Genomic DNA, 21,907 nt, shown 5'->3' on the forward strand with positions numbered 1-21,907 from the left:
GGATAACTGGAGTGCCACTATATATATATAGGACAAGCTTATATTTAGCTGTGGCATGAATTTACTTGTAAGCATCTTAAATGCTGACCCATACAGTGAATCAGACATCTTGTCTGGAACTGTACAAATGCGATAAAACTTTCTGAAACTCTCAATAAGAAACGGTAAACAAAAAAATTTTTAAACCACTTTATTCAAACCTGAGCACCTCAATATAAAACTAAACACTGGTGAACTGTCATTTTTCTTGCTAAACCCAGATTACTGCAAATTTAAAATCTGCACAAGTAAGTTTCTATCAGTTCAACATTTAAATAGACTAATTCATCTCTTCTGACACACCTTGTAGATTTCATATAATGAAAATAACTAAAAGAATTAGTGCAATATACTGGACCGATCAAAATAAAATGTACTTTGGAAAACAAAGTTGCGAAGTTCATTACTGACAGACAGCAGTACTTATGTTACAGATACAGGAGCATCATTTATTACTGTTCTAGCCATAAAGGAAGAACTCAGAACCCCCTTTGATTAGAGAGGAAAAAAGTTAGCTTTAAGTAACTGTACATTCTGTATACCTTTAAGCAACTCTTAAATATTACAGAAAGTATTAAACAAATGTAGACTACAATGCAGAGTACCTATTTACAGTACATTAATATCCAAATTTAAAATCAAGTTGGATGTACATAATCGTTAGTGCACTATTTTTTTTCCTTAGGGGAAAAACAAACTGTAATGGCCAGCAATGATCAGAAACAAGAAAGAAGTCACAGACACCAAGTTTGTTGTGGCTTTACTTGAAGAGCTCTTACAGTTTGTAGAGGACAAAAACCCCATATCCTAAGTTGTAGAGTTGAATTTACTGGTCTGTACCCTCTGAACAGATTAGAAATGAAGTTAGACTTGATTCATCACTAATTCGTTAAGATAACTAACTGGTTGATATAATTTACATAGAGTGTACCAACTAAAACTCCACTTTCTGGCAAGCATAAGATTCTTAAAATTGCTAATGCAAGTATTATTTGTAATAAAATTATTAAACTATGGAATGTATAACTAAACAGTGGATACCTGCAGAAACAACTGGTTGCATCAATACTGCAAATAAGTTTAAGTAATTTTTAGACCCTGTTTCTAAAGAGGTTTTAAAGCACAATTGAGAATTATGAGAAGACCCAATTCTATTTATTATGACAGTGATCAGTATTGAGGCTACAGGAACCGGCCAATTAGGTCCACAGAAAGCAGTTCTTCTACACCCCTAATAATAACAAATTATTTTTAAAATCTTTCAACCGAAGGAAGTTTATTCCGCTTCCATCTCTCCTCTGCTGCTGAAACACTGCAGCCAGTGGTGGATACATGCATGTTAAAATTTTAGGTCAAAAGAAAACTCTGTATCATGAACTTGACTATTATCGTAAGTCTCTTCGCTGTTTGGAAGCTTGTACTGGACCAGGTTAAGCACTCCAATTCCATGGTTATTAACTGTTAGGAAGCAGAAGAATATTCAGAACAGTTTAAAGCAATTGCTCTTTTAGTTACTACAACATTGACTCTTGGGTGGTTGTGTGGGTTCAGTAAGGTCTACTCCTCTTCCTCTGGCAGAGCTGGCTCCTGCATTCTGTGGTTCATTCTTGGGCAATTTCTTTGCTGTAAGATGAACAGGAAATAAGAGTTAAACCTGAGATTTTACTAAGATTAAATCACCTGAGTAAACAAAACAACACATTATACGCATATCAGTATACTTACTGTATAATCTGATTTGATTCAGTGCATTGGTAATGAAAGAAGTTAAGACACTTAACTTCTTAATGCTCAGCATCTTATCTATGGTTTCCAGGAATGAAATACATTGGTAACATGAGCAGTAAAATGTATCTGCACAGGTGTGCTATGCCACTATATGACAGCTCCTGTGGGAATCCACCCACACAGAACAGGCTTTAAGATCAGGATGTTAGTGCAAAAAGATACAGAAACACTGAAAAGGCACAAAACACAGACAGAAATGGGTCAAACAGCTCCCAGATATCCAGCCAGAAATGAGTTTTTGCAAACATATAAAATGGCCCTCAGCACCAGATCAAGCCTCTCCTATTTTTTTCAAGCTGCCTCTTCTGCCCAGCTCTTATGAGTCAATTGATTGGTAATTTCTTTGTTGCCCTTGTAGCTCCAAGGTTCCTCCTCAGTCTTAACATGAAAAAATAAGGGTGAAAGCTGTCACCCTTCTGAGCAGTAGCTTCTCCTAGATTTCTCTCCATCAGAAAATTGCTAAGTTCTACACAACAGGACTTCCATGGGCCTATCTTACCAGGACCCAACAACCACTCTTGTTCCACAGTTTGGTTTCCCCCCGAAGTAGTTACTTCTGTCAATTTTTTAAAGAACAACTTTTTCTAAAATCAATGAAACACAGCCAAAAAAAACCACAGAGCGGACATCAACATGCTGTGGTCCAAGATAACCTCAGGGTGCTGGGCAAAAGGGTGGGCCACAGGGATCTTCTGAGGGCCCTTCCAACTTGGGCTGTTCTACAGATCTGTGACAAAACCCAAGAACCCACACAGTACTAAGCTGCTGAGCCAGTACAAAGGGACTGTGCACCAACAGAAAAATGTCTTCAGAGCAATGTTGTTTTGAATTCTAGAACTATATCTAGAGCTGAATTAATATTATTTTTTTTAACTGGAAGTTCTGAATGAGTGCTGAAGCAGTCAATTTACAAGCAGCTGCAGCTTGCACCCAACAGTTCTTTCAACGTTCTCATTTTTCATTTTCTCTCTGCTTTAAGATCATATTTACACACGGTCCTGAGAACTGCATCCACATTTTGCAGGCCATTCCAAATTACATGCGATACTTAGAGCCTCATCAAAATTTCCATTCAGAGTCTACTGCTGCACAGATCTTGTTCTGATGCCCTGACAAAGCTGAATTTCACCCCACTGATGCAAAATACTCACATGGCCTAACAACATTGCAGACAAAAGACAGTTATTAAGTGGGCATCTTTTTCCTCAAATTTACTTTGCAGACTTCATTAAAATACAGAGAGGGAAGAATTCTTACTGACATCTCAAATTACAAAAAAAGAAAAAACCCTCAGGTTTTTGGGGATTTTTTTTTTTTACAGGATGCAAACTGCACCATTAAACACATTAATTTTGAAATTTCACCAGCGAAACACAGAACAGTGTAACTGAGCATTTCTGTATCATTAAATGCAGGCCTATCTTGAACATTCATGAGAAAAATACACTTTCCTGTCAGACAGTTAAGTGTTTGTGTCTATCCCCCCTCTTCAAGTATTTATAGTTAATATGAAGCAAGTACTTGTAATAAAGTGTTGCTACAGTGATAATTTAATTTGCATCTGCTGGAAGTTTGAAGGACACCACAAATTACCTTCTGCTCTCCTGACTTAAAAAGCAGAAGATTAAGACCTCTTTAAAAACATTTAATTTTAATATCAATGATGTTTTTTCACCAAAAGTAGGTTAGAGAGATGCAACATACAAAACAGATTTAATGAAGTTATTTGATGCTATACATTACTATTATCCACTAGCAAAGCATCTACTATAATTAAGGTTACTACTAAACAGATTAGTGCCCAGCCTAAAAATTAATTATTTTTCCTCCACTTTCAAAAGTTTATTAACAATTAAATACAATTTTGGGTATATCAATGGAATACACAAAAATTCTTGGTTTATACTCACTACTACATGTTAGCATCATTACAGAAATCCACAAGATTATGTCAGGTCTAAAAATGTATCAGTAGATTTACTTTTAACATGCAGTGTCCTTTACTTATAACTTGGACACTGAATTGAAGCACACATTGCCATCTTTGACACAGCTTGTGGATGACAGATAGGTGCCTAAACAAAATTAAACAAATAAAAGGGCCTAAGAAAACTCTGATGCCAGAAATAATTTAGGTGAAAAACAAAGATCTTAAGTTAGGAAGATTGTCATGGTCTGAATCTCATGAAAACTATTCCCCTTAAAGTTCTCAGTTTGTTCATAAACTCACCAATTGCCATGAATATTTCATTTACGTTCATAGATGTTTTAGCAGACGTCTCCATGAACAATAGGCTATTGTCATCTGCATAAGCCTGAGCTTCCTGAAAGTTAAAATAAGAATACATTACTTCATTAAAAAAAAAAATTTAAACTCAGACAATCATTACACACTGTACTTTCAATTGCTACAAAGGAACAATCTCTACAGCATTTGGAAAGAAAGACAGTTTGCGGAAACACTCATCTGACAATATGTTATTCACCAGTTATGGAAAAGTTACAATTCCACCAAGCAGTTAAACAACTAGAAATGGAATCTTAAAGATCCTTCCTAATCTTAGAAATATCCAGATGGAAGAATCTCAGGCAAAACTAAATAATAAATGAAAATATTTATGGAAGATACAAGCCCAATGCAGAACACTAGCTGTGATAGCAAGTACAAATAAGCTTCAGAAAGTGCCATCAAATGTCAGGAAGTCCATTATTACCCTGGAAAAAGGCAGTCTGTGAACTATCTTGAATCTTTCAAGCACTACAGCAGATGGATCAGAACAGTCTCATTATCCTGATACAAATTCATAATTACAGCAAATAAGCAGTATTAAGTATTTTGCCATGTTACCTCCCTTTTCAGTATGAATTTTCATCTGATACTCTGCTCATACGAACTTTACTATTTTTGCCACTTCTTATTAGTCAATTCAGCTGAGAATCTACAGCTTCTTATGATTATGTAACTGCCTTTGCATTCAATAAGAAATCTGCAAAAAAAGCTGAATTACAGAACACCTATGATGATAAGAATAATCTACAGCACTCTACAATTATTTAAGTGACACCTGCTAAGATCTATGTAATTATATCTGAAACAACACATTAACAAATACCTAGGAATCTAATATGTGATTTGAAATGAGAAATGCCTGTCAAGCCCACAAGGAGCCCATAAATCCACAGTAGCAGACCCCCTAACATTTGAAAAACATTAAGACTGTAATTGTTCAAAATACAGTTAAATTTGATTACATTATTGACTGCAGTCATGTATGAAATTTTTGTTAAATACTACAATTTTTCATAAAACACCGAAGTCTCCTTTCAACTGTCATGGAAGTATAAAATTAGAAGACTGGCAGAAAAACACCTAAACCACTGCTAACCTTCATAGTTCAACTCTCTATAGTTACAAAAGGATTCATTACTATATGCAGCTGTATCTCACATGACCCCAAACACAGATTAAAAACTGTAAATTAATGACTAATTACTGACTAATAAATACTATCTTAATTCAAATTCAGTCTATCATGAATGGACCAAAACTACCTGCAGTTAGTTTTATTCACTTTGGAAGCTATTTTCTGATTACTTGATTAAACCTTCTAGAAGATAAAATACCAGTGAGAGCACAGATGTAATCACTAAACCAAAAGAAATGCCATGAAAAGCTCAATTAAAATTTGAACACTTCTTCAACAGTACAACCTAAGCAAGTTAGGCACATCAACCAGCTTTGTATCATATGATGATCAAAATTCTCTGTCTGACAGGCCAGACAGAACAGTTTGGTGTTAGAGTTACTGCTATCTCATCCATTGAAACTCTAGTTACCAGTAATTTTGGGTAGAAGACAGAAAAAAGTCACATCAAAGAACAGATATTCAATTAGCCTGAAAGATATGCAAATAAATTAATTATTCCTCTAAGTCAAATTAATTATTCCAAAAAGTCTATTCCTCCATATTACTCGTACAGAAGTAGGTTTTTCGGTAGCATGTATTATTTAATTAGTCTCAGCTGACATTTATATTTAACAGCATGACCTCCATAACAACTAGCCAGGCTATGCATATAAGCTCCCCCTAGGTTTATTTACTATCTATTCAAACAAAATGCAATTTCTATGAACAAAAGTTATGTACATACCTGGAAATCCACAGCTCTTTTGTTAGCTAGATCAGCTTTGTTTCCTGCTAAAGCTATTACAATGTTAGGACTTGCTTGTCGCTGAAGTTCTTTGACCCAATTTTTCGCTCTGGCAAAGGACTCCTGTTAATGATCGCAAAATGATGCAACTGAGTTTTGTCATCCTTTTGTACTCATCTATTATCCCCATCTCTGTTATCTACACTTCAAGCACAAAACACCAATGCAAGGCTGCTACCTTAGTCCAAAGGCACACTCCAAATTGCCAAACTGAGCCTTTAAAATGAAACATTCCTACCTTAGTTCTCAACTGTGCTTAGCTGGGATAATGCTGAAGTAAGTAGGTAGGAAGATCTTTGTGTAGACAGAGTAAGGAAAGAAGTGGTTAAGAGAGAAAATGGGAATTTCAGTTTCTCTAGAAGAAACAAGTATATGAACAGCTATATTGAAAAGGCCTCAAAATTACTTTCTAATTACTGAAGACTGTTCATTATGGTACAGGATTTCTGAGTTTTTTTAAAGTTTTGGGTTTTAAGTCTCATTTTATCAGAAACAACCCAAGATTATCTGATGTAAGTTCAAATAAAAAGAAATCTAATAACCTTAGGGTTTGGTCTCAATACCTTATGCTACCCTTCCAATCTTAATCAAAATTTGCAGTAATATTCAATGTTAAAATAATATCTTTCACTGTCAGAAATAAAAGTGCGACCAGCAATGTGACGAGAGTAACAGCTCAAACTCCGTGAACTGACTTTAAGGGTGGGTGAGAAACACTTCTACAAGAGGATTTGTTTTCTTTCTGTCTTTTTGATATTAAAAAAAACCCAAACAATCCAACCCTAGAAATGGTCTTTTAGCCAGATAAGTTTACAGACACAAACTGACATCACACAGTGCAATATGAAATGAGCAACCCAGTCCAGCAGAAGGCATTCCTGCCCATGGCAGGAGTGTTGGACTAGATGACCTTTACAGGCTTCTTCCCATCTAAACCATTCTATGATTCTACAAAACAATTAATTGATTCACACAAGTCAGTGAGAAAAAAATAAGTAAAGATAAGTGCAAGACCGGTAACTTCTAAATTCCCCTTGTGCCTCTGTAACCCAGTACTTACCTCATTTGTAATGTCGTACACCACTATAGCTGCTTGTGCTCCTCTGTAGTACATGGGTGCTAAACTGTGGTACCGCTCCTGCCCAGCTGTATCCCAAATTTCAAATTTTACTGTTGTATCATCCAGACATACAGTCTGGGTTAGAAAAGCAGCTACAAAAAAGACAGAGGTGCTGAAACCAGAAGTCTGCTTATATCTTTATATTCACATATAGTTATGTTCACAGAGATGCAAAACAATTCAAGCCTACTGTTAAAATACGGCAGGTTTGATGCAAGCATTAGCTGACAGACTGTAACTGATCAACACAGAGGAGTTATTTAAACAACAAGATTTTCTTCAGGTTAGACATAAGAAAGCAAAAATTGGCAAGAATTCCCTTTTTCGTAATAGTGAATCTGAGTAACAATAAGCCTTCTCTTAAACCTTCTAGATAAAGTCTGTTGAAGCAGGATGAAATGTATTACAGAGCACCAGTAACAGCATCCCATCATGCCACAATCCAACAGTTGAGATATTTGCAGTTCTACACATTTATGTTACTTGAATACCATCTTAAAACTTTGATTTTCAGCTCCTGACAACTTTACCTTAGCTAACAGATCTGCAAGAAAGAAGCACTTCTTGTAAGTTCTTGTTCTCAAAGCAGCTCTATTTTTGACTTTGCAAGTGATCTCAAGAATTAATTTCAGCATTATTTCAACAGTCTGCAGTTTCAGGGAAACTTGCAGCCATTCCTACTACAGCTGAATACATTACCATAAATAATGGCCTTCCAGTTGCAGAAAATACTAAGTAACTCATTCCAAGTCTTCAAACAGTTACTCCTAGTAAAACTTTTCCATTCAGGTCAAGGTACAATCAGAAGTATGGAGGCCAGTGCCCACACAGCACAGAAACCAGTATTACAAAACTAAGGAAAGCCCACTACTTAGCTGAAGCGGGAACTCTGATCACTAGGCACAGTGATGGACTGTGGCCAGTTTAAATCTAATGTCTGAAGAGACACTGACCTGTAACACTTGCATACCTGGGATGTTATCCTGTCCTACATATTTGGAGACATCATAGCCTATGAACAATTCCAAAACTGCTGCAACCTTCAACTCAACTCATTACAGAAACCAAAATGAAGCCAATCTTGCTCTGTAAAGGACATTGTAACTAGCATACAGAAGTGTCCCTGTCTCAGCTGTGAGCAGCAGCTGCACAGTATTTATTTGCTGGCTGGGGTTAAACTGTGACCAGAAGCTGACTCCTTAAGTGGTCAGGTGCTCTTGCTTCAGGGGTATTAGCATCCATCACAGACGAGCAGGCAGGCTGGAGACAGTAAAGGCTTTGATGTTCCAATGTTAAATCAACATAAATCTCTCTAAATGCTACATATACAAACACTGGTAGAACAGGCTCCACTTGGCAGCTCTCTAAGCAGCCAGGAAACAAAACAGAGTGAAAAAACACTATACATCCTGCACTAAACTAAGGACTTCCTCCCCAGAACCAGCTCAGTATTCTATTTCTCCAAGGCACAGACAAGATGTTAAGCAAGCGGATTTTGAAGTTCTCACAGACATTTTTCTCTTAACAGAAAAACACTCCCTAAATGAAGGTATGTACTTGGAAAGAAAATTAAACAAGTGGTTTATTCTATGCAATCCTCTGGTTTTTGTCAAAAGGAACATTTAAACTACCTTAAAACATCAGTTAATTTCTGCAAAAAACATAACTTTCTTGCATCTTGCCAAGGCCATAGTAAATTGACAATTAATCATCTGTGTTAATTATCTAAAGGCCATCATCTTTAACAGCCATACTTTTGTCTTAAGCAACTAACAGGCCTTGCTACACTAGTCTGAAGTGGCAAAACCACACCACCACCATCCAACATGTCCACCTTTAACTGCACTCCCTTTCAGATGTTTTTATCCAGATTCACAATGCACATAAGCCTCTCTTTGTTAAAAGGCCCTTCTGTATACAAAGAAAATTATGCCTTGGGCAACTACAAGCCACACAGTTAAGACAGCTTTGTCTATAGAAAACTTTTCTGAATCCAAACATTGCTGCATTTAATAGCTCTCAACTGCATTATATAGCATTTCATTGTTTCTATGTCATATAGAAGAGGCACAATTTAATAAGATTACACTAAAGATCATATACCTACTTAGGCTCTTGTTTAAGCTCTGTTTAGATTTTGAACAGTGTAACAGGGTTTGGGTTATGCCAAACACTAAAACAAGAAAAAACTAAATGGAAGTTAAATGAATTGGAGATCACTGAAATGGAACAATGAATTTCACTTAATTTTAACAGTTTTTTTAAACCAAAAACCTTGTTGATATTGGAAAGTTAATTCACTACATATTTTTTGAGAATGCTCTCCATATTATCACACAGCCGTGTAGTATCAGAGAATACAGAAACTTTCATACTAGCACCTGTCCTCGAGCCATGATAAAATGCCTAAAGCCAAAAGTGTACATTAGTAAGATTACTAAAGTAGAAAATATGTGGTTCTCTATTTATGCTGACAGATACAAAGAATAAATACATGTAGCAGCTAGAAATAGGGCAAAAGAAGAACGCAATGAAATTCAGCTTGTATTTATTTTTGTAAGCTTTGTGGAGTTTTTTACATTTCAACAACTGTTGGTGTGTGAAGGCACACAGACCACTGAAAGGCCTTCACATAAATATTACAATGGAACAGACTGACTCATACAAGCTGCAACAGCAATTACTGGAGAGTATTTATCAATTAATAAAATCCATACTTTAAGTCTGTATGCTGTTGGGTAGTTTTGGGATACTTTTAAATTTATCCAAGGAGGAATGCAGCTCAAAGCACAAACATCTCCAAAATACAATGTAACTTAAGAAATCTGGCAAGGGGAAGAGTATGATAAAATCTGTTCACAGACAAACAGATTTTTTTTTTAGTTCTAGTAGCCAGCACCTGTTTTGTTTAAAGTCATAAAATGGAAAAACAGCTCAACAAATTCTGTGATTACTAGCACAGAAATATATCCAAAAATGTATCAAGTTCTCCAATACCAAAAGCAAAGCCAGCATGCATAAGTGACAAACACAAGCTTTTTGCGAGATGCAATGCTGTTTGCTTTTTTTTTTTTTTTCATAGAAACTAAGCTCATAATTCTTACTAAGCAGTTATTTCATGCAGTAAGCATACAGCACAATTAAAAGAGCCACACACCCACTTACAAACAAAACATGACATTGAGCCCAGGTTTCAAAACTATCCAGTTCAAGAACACATTTACTACCTCCACTTGAAAAGGATGTTTGCTACAGCCTTGTGCCAATTACATTTAACTTAGAAAGTTATAGTCCTCAATTACTGACACAGGGCTCAGATTTGATCCTTGCTGTCAATGACCCACTCTAGAAGTGCAATTACATTAAAGGTTTTCAAGGGCAAGGACAATATAAAAACTCAACATGAAACAAATTAACAGGATAATTTTCTCACCTCCAATCGTACTTTCTTGAAATTCATGAAACTGTCCTTTTACGAAACGAAGCACCAAACTTGACTTGCCAACTGCAGACTCTCCTAAAAGTACTAGTTTGAATTGGCAAATTTTATTTCCAGCATTTGGCCCATTGGGCCTTGTTGCTCCTCGATTAGCCATGTCCAAATTAGAAAGCAGTCCTTTATTTCAACAGCTTTTGAAAGCAAGTTCCACTGAGATCTGAATCCTTGTTCTTCTGCCAGTAACAACCTAATCGTGAAAAGACAGTGGATGCATTAGATTTACAAACCAAGTAAGAAAAGTCTCATTCACTAATGCAATATATATAATATATAACTTGACCTAATATTTACTAAAGTCAACAGGCCAGAGTACAGGTACCATCACTGGTAAGTTGTCAAGTATAGCCAGAATTTATGACACATGAACCAGTTATCTTCTTCAACTCCTAGTCTTGCCATTAAAGCTTCAAATTAGGACATTAAAATCCAATTATGTTTCTTCTTGCAAGACCTCAGTCTCCTGTTATTTCTTAACAAATTGAGACTGATGTTTAACACAACAAATTCAGACTTTCAAATTATCAGTAAAGTAACAAATAACAAGAAGCAAAAACTTTTCATAATTATGCTATTGCTAACCAATATTCCAAAGTCAGCACTGCTGAAGGATGAGCAAAAAACTGAGCAAATTGGGAAAACTCAAACACCACAGTTAAGTTCTTTGCAAGTATAGTTCATCAATTCACTTCTATCCCATCTATCAAACACAGTTTCCTTAAATAAAAGTACAGATCTTCACATACAAACCATTAATACCCTCTGAAATTAACAGCTGTACTGAGAAGCAAAAGTGAAGCCTTCCATATGAAAAACAATTGTCTCGACCAGTAAGAATTCCAGGCTGCTTTGTACAAACCACCAGAGAACTACCATATGATGATTAATTTCTATTTCCAATACTTACACATCTCCTAGATCAATATTAACAACAGAGATTTTTGTTAAGAACAAGTATGAACAGCATATTGCTTAGGCTGCCTACTCTTCTTTCCAGATGCTTAAAAATACCCACCCACAGTACTTATTATTCATATGGACAGGGAAGCCTTTAGACTCTGCTGGTATCATTTCTGACCCTAATCATTATGCTTTTACACACTTAACAGTAGATACAAAATAAAAGACTCCCCCAAGCCAGCCTATAATTTTGTCTTACCCCAGCTGATTATTTCTTTGAATTGAGCACACTTTGTGGGGATACAGTTTTTCTAACATGTAGGACGCAAGTTAGGTTAGAGTACACGCTCCTGCCGCAAAACATACTTTAAATGTTTTTAAACATATGTTGCAAAAAAGTAAGCAAACATAATAGTTTCAAATGACTTCCTGTTCTTTATTCCTTGTGACAAAGCAACTACATTTTAAACCAAGCAGTAATCTTTAGCCATCTTCCTATTTCAAACCCCTTAGCACATAGATCAGGCACTTGAGCATTCCAGTTTGCTACAGGCCTAGCTCAGATGCTAAGCCTTCCATCTCCTTCCTAACCCTCCCCTTCCCTCAACTCAAGTCCTGAAGAACCTTTTCTCTGGAAAGTCCTTGAGCAGAACCTAGCAGAACCCTACCCTTCAGCAAGATACTCCCTTACAAACTAATATTCATGGAATAAAGGAGAACAAAAATCTTAGCAGTATATAGTGAATAACATAACAGCTGAAAAACAGATATTCTAATTCTCACTGTAAACAGAATACAGGTCTTAAAAATATTTTCAACATCTTAGACACTTCTATTTGCTCATGTTGCTCCTTTTCTCATATCTCTCAAAATAATTTACCTTCTTCAAGGTAGGAGATAACAATTTTGCATTCTGTCCTGAGTTTGTGTTCTATTTGACTATTACATCATAATTAAATCAAAAATACATATTTTTAAAATTTTAGTTGTACAACATAAACTAGTATCACATTTTAGCTCTATATTCTTAGAAACATATGAAAGTGTTCCACAGTGAAAGAATGAAGCAAAAAAGCCCCTGCAAATCCTATCACCATTCTTATTAAGTACCATGTTAACTCTAAGATTCTGATTCATTAAACTAATTTTGGTGAAGTGTTTCAGAATACAGGAATGGATCCAGTTATTTTAAAAATACCACACCTTTCATCCTTACACCATAAACCAACAATTTTACACTACTAGTGTGTTGGTTCTCAGGCAAAACTCTTCCCCCTCCATGCTGCTGAAATAGGCTTCAGAAGTTGTGGAGTGATTTGGATAAAGATGGATCAGTGACTACAGTTAATCTCTCTGTGATTGTACTACAATAGAGAAAGCGGCAAGGCATAACCAGAATATAGGTGGTTCAGAATACTGTTAGCCATTTGTTTATCTTTTCCTTTGGAAAAGTAATAAAGACAATTAAGTTATTTCTGTTTTAAAATGAAAAAAACCCACATCTGTATGCTGTAGCATTCCAGTGTGCTTGGACAACCATGAAATAATTTTAAACCCTTTAATCTTAATACATCCCATGTTTTTCCAGACTCTGCAGCATTCATAAAGACATAAGGACAACATCTAGTGACCATGTGACTTAGTACTCCTGTGAGCAAGTGACTTCTAGATGACACACAGCGAAGAAAGCAAGCCACTGCACAGGTTATTTGTTATGACTGCTTTTTTGCTTGCTGTTTCCCACACTGAGAGCAAAAGGAGGTAGGAGAGAAAAACAGGCAAGACTGATTTAACTCGTGTAATATTTATCAGTTTCACCTGAGTATTTACAGCTTGTAGTTAATTCAGAGTTTTATCACTTATAAAATAGTAATTACTACCCCTTGCAATACTACTTCAGAACACAAAGCTGACACAGGTTGTCAGGAAAAATATCTAGTTCGGTTTTTATAGATGCCCAAGCTACAGAAGTTGTAGTTATCAGAGAACTTCAAAGTTTACACTCTTACAGCATCCCGCCCCAAATCATTCTAGAGTCAGATAGCATGTACAAAAATAACCAGCTGTCAAGCTGATAGCAGACCACAGTACCTGAGAGGAAGGGCATCTGAGAAACATACTGCAAACCTCATTCATTCAACAGTCACATCAATACATCTCATAAATTAATAATAAAAACTACTAGTCATACCATCCACTTTTCAACAGCTCAGGATAAAAACAAATGCAAGACTGAAAACCTGATAGAGCACATCCAGATGATTTTGACATATCAAAAAATTCATTAACACCTTCTATAAGTGTATATGAAAATCATCATCTTTTGAAGTATCAGATGATGCCGAAACCCTGCAGTTAAAGTTCACAACATGGCAGCATACATACACAATAAGCAAGGGAAGTATCTGCTTAATCCAAAGAGAAACAGTACTGCAGATTGACATGGCCACTACAGAATGGTTTTGGCCTGTTTTTTTCCACACCTGTGAGCTGAGTACACAACGTTTCACAAAGATTCAGAAGTAGATTTCAATGCTGCAGTCCCCCATGCACACTCCAAGTCTCAGGTCACATTCATTCTCCTATTCCTTAATTCATCAGTAAAATACAAACCTGGAGAACTGGGAGGAATACTACACTCAGTACCCTACATATGCAATGGAAACTGAGCTCTGGTGAAAATTTCCTGGGAAAAAATCCACTAATATTCTTCCCCTTATCCTCCCCTCCCAATTTTGTATGCAATGTAATCAATATATTTGGAATATGTAAAGAAAGAAAACCTTGGTAAGACATGTTCATTCACCTACACAAAAGCAAGTACACGACTGCTTGACTTGAAACAAGCTCTTAAACTGATACATATGGGAGTTATGCAAGAGATCTACTAATACAAAAATGTGCTAAAGAAAATACTATAAAGATTTCTGAGATGGATGGCTTCACATGGATGGAAATGAGGGAGATTTTCTTACTTTTACAGAGTTTAATGTAAGAACTCAATTTTGCAGTCTAGAGCACTACAAATACATAGGTCACTCTGCTAAGTCAGAACTTTCACTCTTTTCCTGAACATCCTCCCCAAGACACAGCAGGTTCATGCTGAAATGCCAGAACACAAAGCTTGGAGAACATTATCTGTCAAGTACTCCTGGTAACCCCACCAACTAATTTACCAGATGCTGGGTATTCTCATCACTCCAGAAGAGAAATTTGTATGCTGTTAGTCTGAATTTTATTTACAGAAGAGTCCTAAGATTTTAACAGATTGAACACAAATCTTATCATGCTTGAGTCTGTGTGCAAAATACCAACAGCCCCAGCCAACACCTACAAACACACAATTTAATGGCATAATTCAGTCATGTAAGCATAGGCACTGGCCTATTTTCCACTACAAGACAGCTAATACAGAAGTATCAAAGTAACACTGGTGACAAAAGCCAGCCTACTGAAGAGATTAAGACAGTGAGCACTGTTCCTACATTTAATGTGATAAAATGCATTATCAAATACAAAAGCCACACGAAAAAATTAATGATAAATTTAAAACTGGAACATTCCACCACTTTTATATCTCATAGCAAACAACAGTGTTTCTTACTAATCAACTTTTATACACTACATTAACAGACACAAACCATACAATGCTGAGGCTACAACCATTATCTATCGACTTTAAATTTCTTTATACTGGACTTTCTTGAATGTTTTAAAAGAAGTAACTAAAAATCCTTATATATTAGCCACTCCTACTAACCAAATTGTCTGTTACTCCTTTCCAGGTTCAGCAGAATTACTGTGACACCTTACTGCAGTGGTCAAGATAGTAACAGGGACAACTTGTCACATGTAAGCCAGTTTATATTGAAACATAATGAGACTGTAAGTAAAACAAGTGAATCAACACAATTGCTGCAAAAAAATTACAGCCTTCCAAATAAAGGTAATAGCCACCTCATAAGCTCATCCGAATGATGAATGGTACCAATTGCTTTCAGATAAACCGGTTTATCATACAGGAAACGTAAGTGATGACTATAATACCATTGTCTCTAGCCACCTCACTTCAGCCAACATCTACCTTTTCCTGACATTTCTCGTTATGGAAGAACAATACCTACATGCAATCTAGCCTGACTGTAACTCTGAAGAGTCACTATAAAACTGGAAAAATTCAAAAATGCCATGATTTTTACTTGGGCTGAACATTACATGAAAGAAACTGATTCATTTCAGCTGCTTAATCAGCTCTTTAGCCTCTCATTTCCATCCCCAAGATCTGAAAGAAGTGTAAGGTAGAAAAAAACAAAAATCATTAAAAATGCTGAGAGAACAGCCTTTCATGGTCCTGTCTGGAACATTTTGATAGTTCTTATGCCATTCAGCTCTCCTCTAAAACATAAAAAAGCTTAGGTTTGTTCCTCCATCCTACCCTAGCTTTGTGTCTAGATCCAATTCAGTGCAATGCAGAAGATACCCAGCATACTAGGCCTGTCGCGATCCCCCCGATGGCGACGCCTAATCGGGAGTATTTTACTTCCCACCTAGTTCACCGTCCTTCTTCCAGCCGCAAGTGAAAGGGAAAGCGAGGGACCCATCACCCAACCTCCCCCTTCATATATCTCACAAGCAACTCGAGGAGAACAGCTTTCACGGGTGGCTCCAGACAGCGATACCTCTCTGCAGGAGCGCCCGCACGCAGGGGAGGATCCCCGCTCTCCCGGGCCCAGCCCCTCCAACCCCCGCCGCCACCTCCCCTCCCCCGCGGCTCCCCTTCCAGGCACAGGAATAAGGGGAAGTGGGAAAACCGGGGGCGCCATTTTGCGCCGGGAAGGGAGAGAGCAGCCTCCCCTCCCCGCACGGCGGGCTGCCCACCTCGACCACCCACACCGCGGCACGACGCTCCCGCAGGGCCAGGGGAGCGGCCGCCGGCAGGAGCCCGGACAAGGCGCGTCCTCCGCCGTCTCGCCGCCGCCGCCGGGCCCCCCCCGCGCCGCCACCGCCTCCTCACCTGGCCGAGGTGGGGGAGCCGGGGCGGCGGCGCAGCGATGTCCCGTCCGTCCGTCCGTCCGTCCGCGCGTCGGTCGGGGCTGGCGGGCGCGCCGGGGCAGGGTGGGCGGAGGAGGGGGAAGAGGGAGGCGGCTCCTCGGTGGGGGCGAGGGGCGGGGGCGCAGCCCGTGCCTCACCCAGCCCCGCCGCCGACTTCCGCCGCCGCCTCTGCCCGACCAAAACACACTCACACACACAACACGCACTTCCGCCGCCGCCACGTCACGCCCGCACGCGGCGTGCCCTTCCGGTTCGCCCGCGCCAGTCACGTGGCTCCCTTTCTTTCCCACCTTTTCCCCTCCTCCTTTTGTTCCCGTTCCCTCCCTTCCGCCCAGCCGCTCCCGCGGCAGGCGAGCCACATTCGTCAGTAGGCTGTTCCCCATCTCCCGCTTCTCCCCAGCGCCCAGGGCAAGAGTCCCTGGGAGCGACCCCGCATCTTCCATCTTCCATTTACTGTGGGGGTGGTGAGGCTGGAATGGGTTGCTCAGAGAAGTTCAGGATGCCCCATCCCTGGCAGTGTTCAAGGCCAGGCTGGGTGGGGTTTTGAGCAACCTGTTCTAGTACGAGGTGTCCCTGCTCAAGGCAGGGGCTTTGGGACTGGGTGATCTTTAAGGTCCCTCCCAACCCAAACTATTCCATGATTCTGTACCAGTCCTCTAGGGACTGCAGTGCTGCCTGAGGAGGCCACTGAGGTGCCAGGGGTGGGAGCCGGGTATCACACACACAGGCAAGTCCTGGTTTAATCCTTCGAAAGAACCAGTTTCCAAAGCTATTAGTCAGATGAGTTGAAAGGAGGACCTACACAGAAAAACCTGAATTGCCATTGGGAGTTTGCCTAACTTTTCTAAACACTGAACAGCCACTGATAAAGGCTTAGAGGTTGGCTCATTATTGCCAGAGTGCTAAAAACTTGAGAAATGCGTTGCTAACAGAACAAGTCTTGACTGCTTCATAGATGGATATAAACAATGTCTTGATTGCTTCATAGCATGAAGCATGACCTTGTGAGTGAGCTGGATAAAGGCCAGTTGGTCACAGAGTGTAAGTGGGTTGTAGAGGAAGCAACAATCATGGTAAGTGTTTCTTCAGTGTAGCAGCTTTAACAAGGTCTAAGAGTTGGCATTTGAAAGAAACTATTAAAAAACCCCAAACAAACTGGTAAGACGTTTAATAAGTTTATCAATAATGATATTTAGTAATTGGTACAATTTAATGAAGATTGTTTAGATACTCCATCGCAGGAAATACTGAATCAAGTTGATGTTGCCATATTCTCAAAATATATTTTAGTTCAACCACATATATTTAAATGAAGTAAAAATCAAGTTATGTAAGCCCCGTGGTCAGTGCTATGCTAGTTTCTCCTTTCCTAGTATGACATATCAATACATTAACATACTGAAGTGAATGGAGTGAAACAGATTGTTCTTTTTCTTTTCATCTTCATCAGTTCTTCTTTTCCATATACTTTTCCATTGGTACCAGTTTGGTCTGAGAGTAACAATTTCCCCTTTCTGCTTTACTAAGTTGATCACTTACATAAGTGCTTTGTGAAAGGCCAATATGTGACTTCAAAAAAAGTTAAATAGACTTTGCATTCACCAGTGATGTAGAATGCCAGACTAGCTCCAGAGAATCATGTTTGAAAGTATACAAATTTTTTTGAGCTGCGAGTTTGCTGAATGTTTGTAAGAGTTGTCCTTTAAATCATGTAATTGTGCCCTAATACACTGCTTATTTGCCATAACCCTCTGACTAGTCCCAATATGTTCAACTGGACTGCAGGATTTGCTGAGCAAACAGTAGATTCCTGATAACCAAATATGTTTTACTACACACCTGATGGGCATACATTCGAACACCAGATAGCATCCAGTCAACCTGGCAGCTGCTCACTCACTCACTCACTCAACCTCCCTGCAGTAAGACAGAGAACAGAACAGGAAGAACAAAAACAGGTAAACTTGTGGGTTAAGATAAAGACAGTGTAATAGATGAAGGAAAGAGGAAGTGAAAAGGCAATACAAAGGAAATCGCTGGTTACCCCCATAAACAGACCAGTGTCCAGCCAGTCCCCAAGCAGCAGCCAACTTGGAAGACATCTCCTTTGTCTACCTCCATTTTTTTATTACTAAGCATAGGGCTGTGTGAGATGGAATATCCCTTTGATCAGTTTGGGTCGGCTGTCCTGGCTGTAATCGGCTCCCAAGTTTCTCACCATCACCAGCATTCCTCCCTGGGTGGGGCTGATGACAAAGTGGGGGAAAAGAGAAAGTCCTCACCTTATGCAAGCACTGTTCAGCAGTAGCTGAAGTATTGCTATGTTATCAACAGCAGTTGAGTCACAAATCCACAACACAGCACCATTCAGGCTGCCATGAAGAAAATTAACTCCATCCCAGCCAGACACAGTACATACATGAACAGTTTTTGAGGAAGAATATTGTACTGTATCTTTAGAATTACTTGAACTAAATTCAGTTCAGAGATTAAACACTTCTGTCATACATAACATTTCAAGTTTCACTTAATCTTATCAAATGAAGGGCCATACTATTCCATATGTAAGGATCATTATGTTTCTAATATAAATAAATACTTCCTAAAATTGAAATAATTTTACAGATTATCAGATGTATCTGAAGTTCAAGGCTGAATGGAGTTTTTGATGCAGGAATTCTATTCATATGATATAGCTGCACTAATGAAAAGGGGGCAAAAGGGATAAAGTATTACTTTCACATGAGAGATTAGAGAATTTTTCTCTTCAAAATGATTTGAGCAGACTTCAGATGCGTTGCAGTAGGTAATTTTGCTGAAAATGCTAGCATGAATGGAAATTTCCCATGCTTTTTGTCTATTAAGTATGTAGGCAGTCTGTGGTTTGGATTATGTGATGGATGCACTCTGGAACTCAGATCCCACAGAAGCAGAGCTCTGATGCTGTGTGTATCTGTGCCGGTAGGAAGCCTGTGTTACATGCAGGAGGTTCCTGCTGCTAACTTTAACTCCCTGACTGCAACACAGAGCTATAGCACATCTCTCTTGCTTTGTGAAACGCCCAAATTGTTCACAGCTGGTTGACGCTGACAGAGGGGGACAGCAAACACCAAACGTTCACTGTGAATGTGTGAAATAGAGGCATGTGAGAATGTGGCAGTGATCAAATGACCAAGTTCCAGTTACTGTATTTTGGGCTTAACAGGTCTCTGTGAGTTCTAGTGGTGAAGACAACGTTCTTCTGTTGTAGTCTGCACAAAAAGATATTGAAGGAAAGCTCTGAACCCACACGGATAGCCCTATTAGGAGTCATGTTTTTGTATTTTATTTCATTGTGGTTCATATATCAAATACCAAAATTGAAACTGTGCTGGGTGATATTAACAAATTTATGTTAGTGGGTCATCGTTTCACCAGGTGGCTTTCCATCTATTTTAGCATTTCTCTGCAGAGTTTAATAGTATGTTCTGCTCAGCCTTTTTGTGTTTAAATCTAAGGCTAATTGTGTACTAATAAGTGGAAGTTGACTTTAGAAGATGTGCAGAATCTCTTTATTGTGTTTGAACTTTCCAATTTATTTAAGTGTCCATCTGCTGTGACATTCTTTTTTTCTGTCTTCTATCTCTAGTTGTGGTTGGTCATATCATAAGGTATAGAAAGTGTGCAGCACACAGAAAACAGCAATTTTCTATCTGTAAATGAATTGAATAAAAAAACATGAAAGCAACCAGGCAGTAACACCAACGTGCATCGGCATGGCTGACATAATTCAGGTATTTCACCAAATTTGGAGTGTTTTACACAGAGTTCTCTGGCCTTCAGAGACCTTAAGGCATCTACAGACTTAGTGCTTTGGCTGCGGTCTATGCCAGCACCACAGTCAGAGAGAGAACTGTGTTGCAGAACATGGTGTTTACGCTTCATAAAGAAAGTAAAATGCAGGGGTTTAGACGGTTTCCATTCCTCAGTTTTAGCCTAAACAAGACAGAAAAAGGCATTAGATTGTGGGAATTGGATGTCAGAAACTAGTGAAATGTCAAGTACTGTTGAGGAAAAAAAGTGCTGCTGTAGAATGGAAAATTTTGTTCAACTTTTTCCAAACAGCTTTCTCTAGAGATTCTACTTTTAACATAGATGACAAATTCATGCTGAAGTAAAGAAAATTTTGGTCTTTTTTTTCCTAAAATTGAGTTCAATCGGTTTTTGCCAGTTCATCAGCTTATCTTTAAAATTTCAGGTCCTTCCCTCTCTACAAATATTCTTTCTGTGGCCAAAATAACTTTCAATATAACAAAGAATGGATCTGACACTGATTCCACAATGAGAAAATTATAGGAAAGAATGTATATTGTTAGTAGGTTTCAAATTGATTTATAGAGACCCACATTTCTGCAGAAGCGAAAACAACCACAGAGAGGCAAAAAAAAAGAAGGCTGAGGACTTTTGCTCTACTTGTTTCTGCAATAGGCACTCTTGTTACATGTCCAAGTCCTATTTTTATGCCTTTGACACAAACCACTCCATCGGGACTGAGTGGATGCTTTCAGTTAGCAAGTGTGGCCACCTGCTGGGGAAAAAACAAGGCAAAAATAAATCAGCAAGGTACAGAATGTATAAAAATGATAATAACCTGAGCACAGGTAGAGAGCCAGCTAGAAATACAACAAACACGAGGATAAAAAATTCAAATCCCAATTTCCTATACCCTATTATTACCATCTAATTTTTACATTACTGTACTTTGCTCTTCCTCTGTATAAATAGTTCTCCCTTCTCCTGACAACTTTACTAGACAGAAATTGCACCTTACAGACAAATGGGTCACAAAGCAAGACACCACCAATCATTTTATTTATTAAACTACCAAAAAATTACTGCTTTATTTGGCAGGAACACTCTGAACTTCAAGCAACAACAAATATGACAAATATGAAAAGAACTGAACACATTAAGACTTTACAAGAGCTTCTTTAGTTCCCAAGTGGACATGGATATTCCATATTAGCGGTGTGGTGCAGCCATATCTACAGCAGAAAAACACGTACCTTCTTTTGAGAAAGGGCACCAGCATTGCCACAGCTAGATCATAGCTGATGCTATACATGATGCTTCTTGCCTGGAGAAGACCAAGCTGTGTTAGTATGTGCTGGAAGTTCATGGATCATAGCACTGACAAGTACTGTTGGTGACCTGGACAGCCGAAGCAGGTCATCAGACAGCAGTGGCTGCCTGAGCCTCTCACCTTCCATTTGTAGAAAAGGAATTTAGTTTTAATTCAGCATCATTCATTTAAAATCCTT

The 21,907-nt window shown here is 38.4% G+C and overlaps 1 protein-coding gene across 3 annotated transcripts; it reads right to left on the bottom strand.

Annotated features, from left to right (window-relative positions):
• Nucleotides 1-174: 174 nt before the first annotated feature.
• Nucleotides 175-16,789, bottom strand: RAB5A (RAB5A, member RAS oncogene family). Of its 3 annotated transcripts, none has more exons than XM_039548994.1 (6): nucleotides 16,570-16,789; nucleotides 10,593-10,845; nucleotides 7,100-7,251; nucleotides 5,980-6,102; nucleotides 4,058-4,151; nucleotides 175-1,662 (listed from the first exon to the last, which is right to left on the bottom strand). In XM_039548994.1, the coding sequence occupies exons 2-6, from the start codon at nucleotides 10,753-10,755 to the stop codon at nucleotides 1,547-1,549; spliced, it is 648 nt and encodes a 215-aa protein (XP_039404928.1). In that variant the 5' UTR covers nucleotides 10,756-10,845; nucleotides 16,570-16,789; the 3' UTR covers nucleotides 175-1,546. The 3 variants fall into 3 exon arrangements, with proteins under 3 accessions (XP_039404928.1, XP_039404930.1, XP_010397269.1); XM_039548996.1 differs by having other exon boundaries at nucleotides 16,434-16,789; XM_010398967.3 differs by lacking the exon at nucleotides 16,570-16,789 and adding an exon at nucleotides 16,186-16,247.
• Between the last annotated feature and the right edge of the window lie 5,118 nt (nucleotides 16,790-21,907).

Source organism: Corvus cornix, chromosome 2, assembly GCF_000738735.6.
Source record: "Corvus cornix cornix isolate S_Up_H32 chromosome 2, ASM73873v5, whole genome shotgun sequence".
Taxonomy (NCBI): Eukaryota; Metazoa; Chordata; class Aves; order Passeriformes; family Corvidae; genus Corvus; species Corvus cornix.

Coding starts and splice junctions, on each gene's coding strand:
- RAB5A (XM_039548994.1), bottom strand. CDS start 10,755: ATGGCTAATCGAGGAGCAACAAGGCCCAATGGGCCAAATGCTGGAAAT. Junction 7,252..10,592: donor TCAAGAAAGTACGATTGGAG/GTGAGAAAATTA, acceptor TCTTTTTTGTAG/CTGCTTTTCTAACCCAGACT. Junction 1,663..4,057: donor TGAAATATTCATGGCAATTG/GTGAGTTTATGA, acceptor TTCATCTTACAG/CAAAGAAATTGCCCAAGAAT.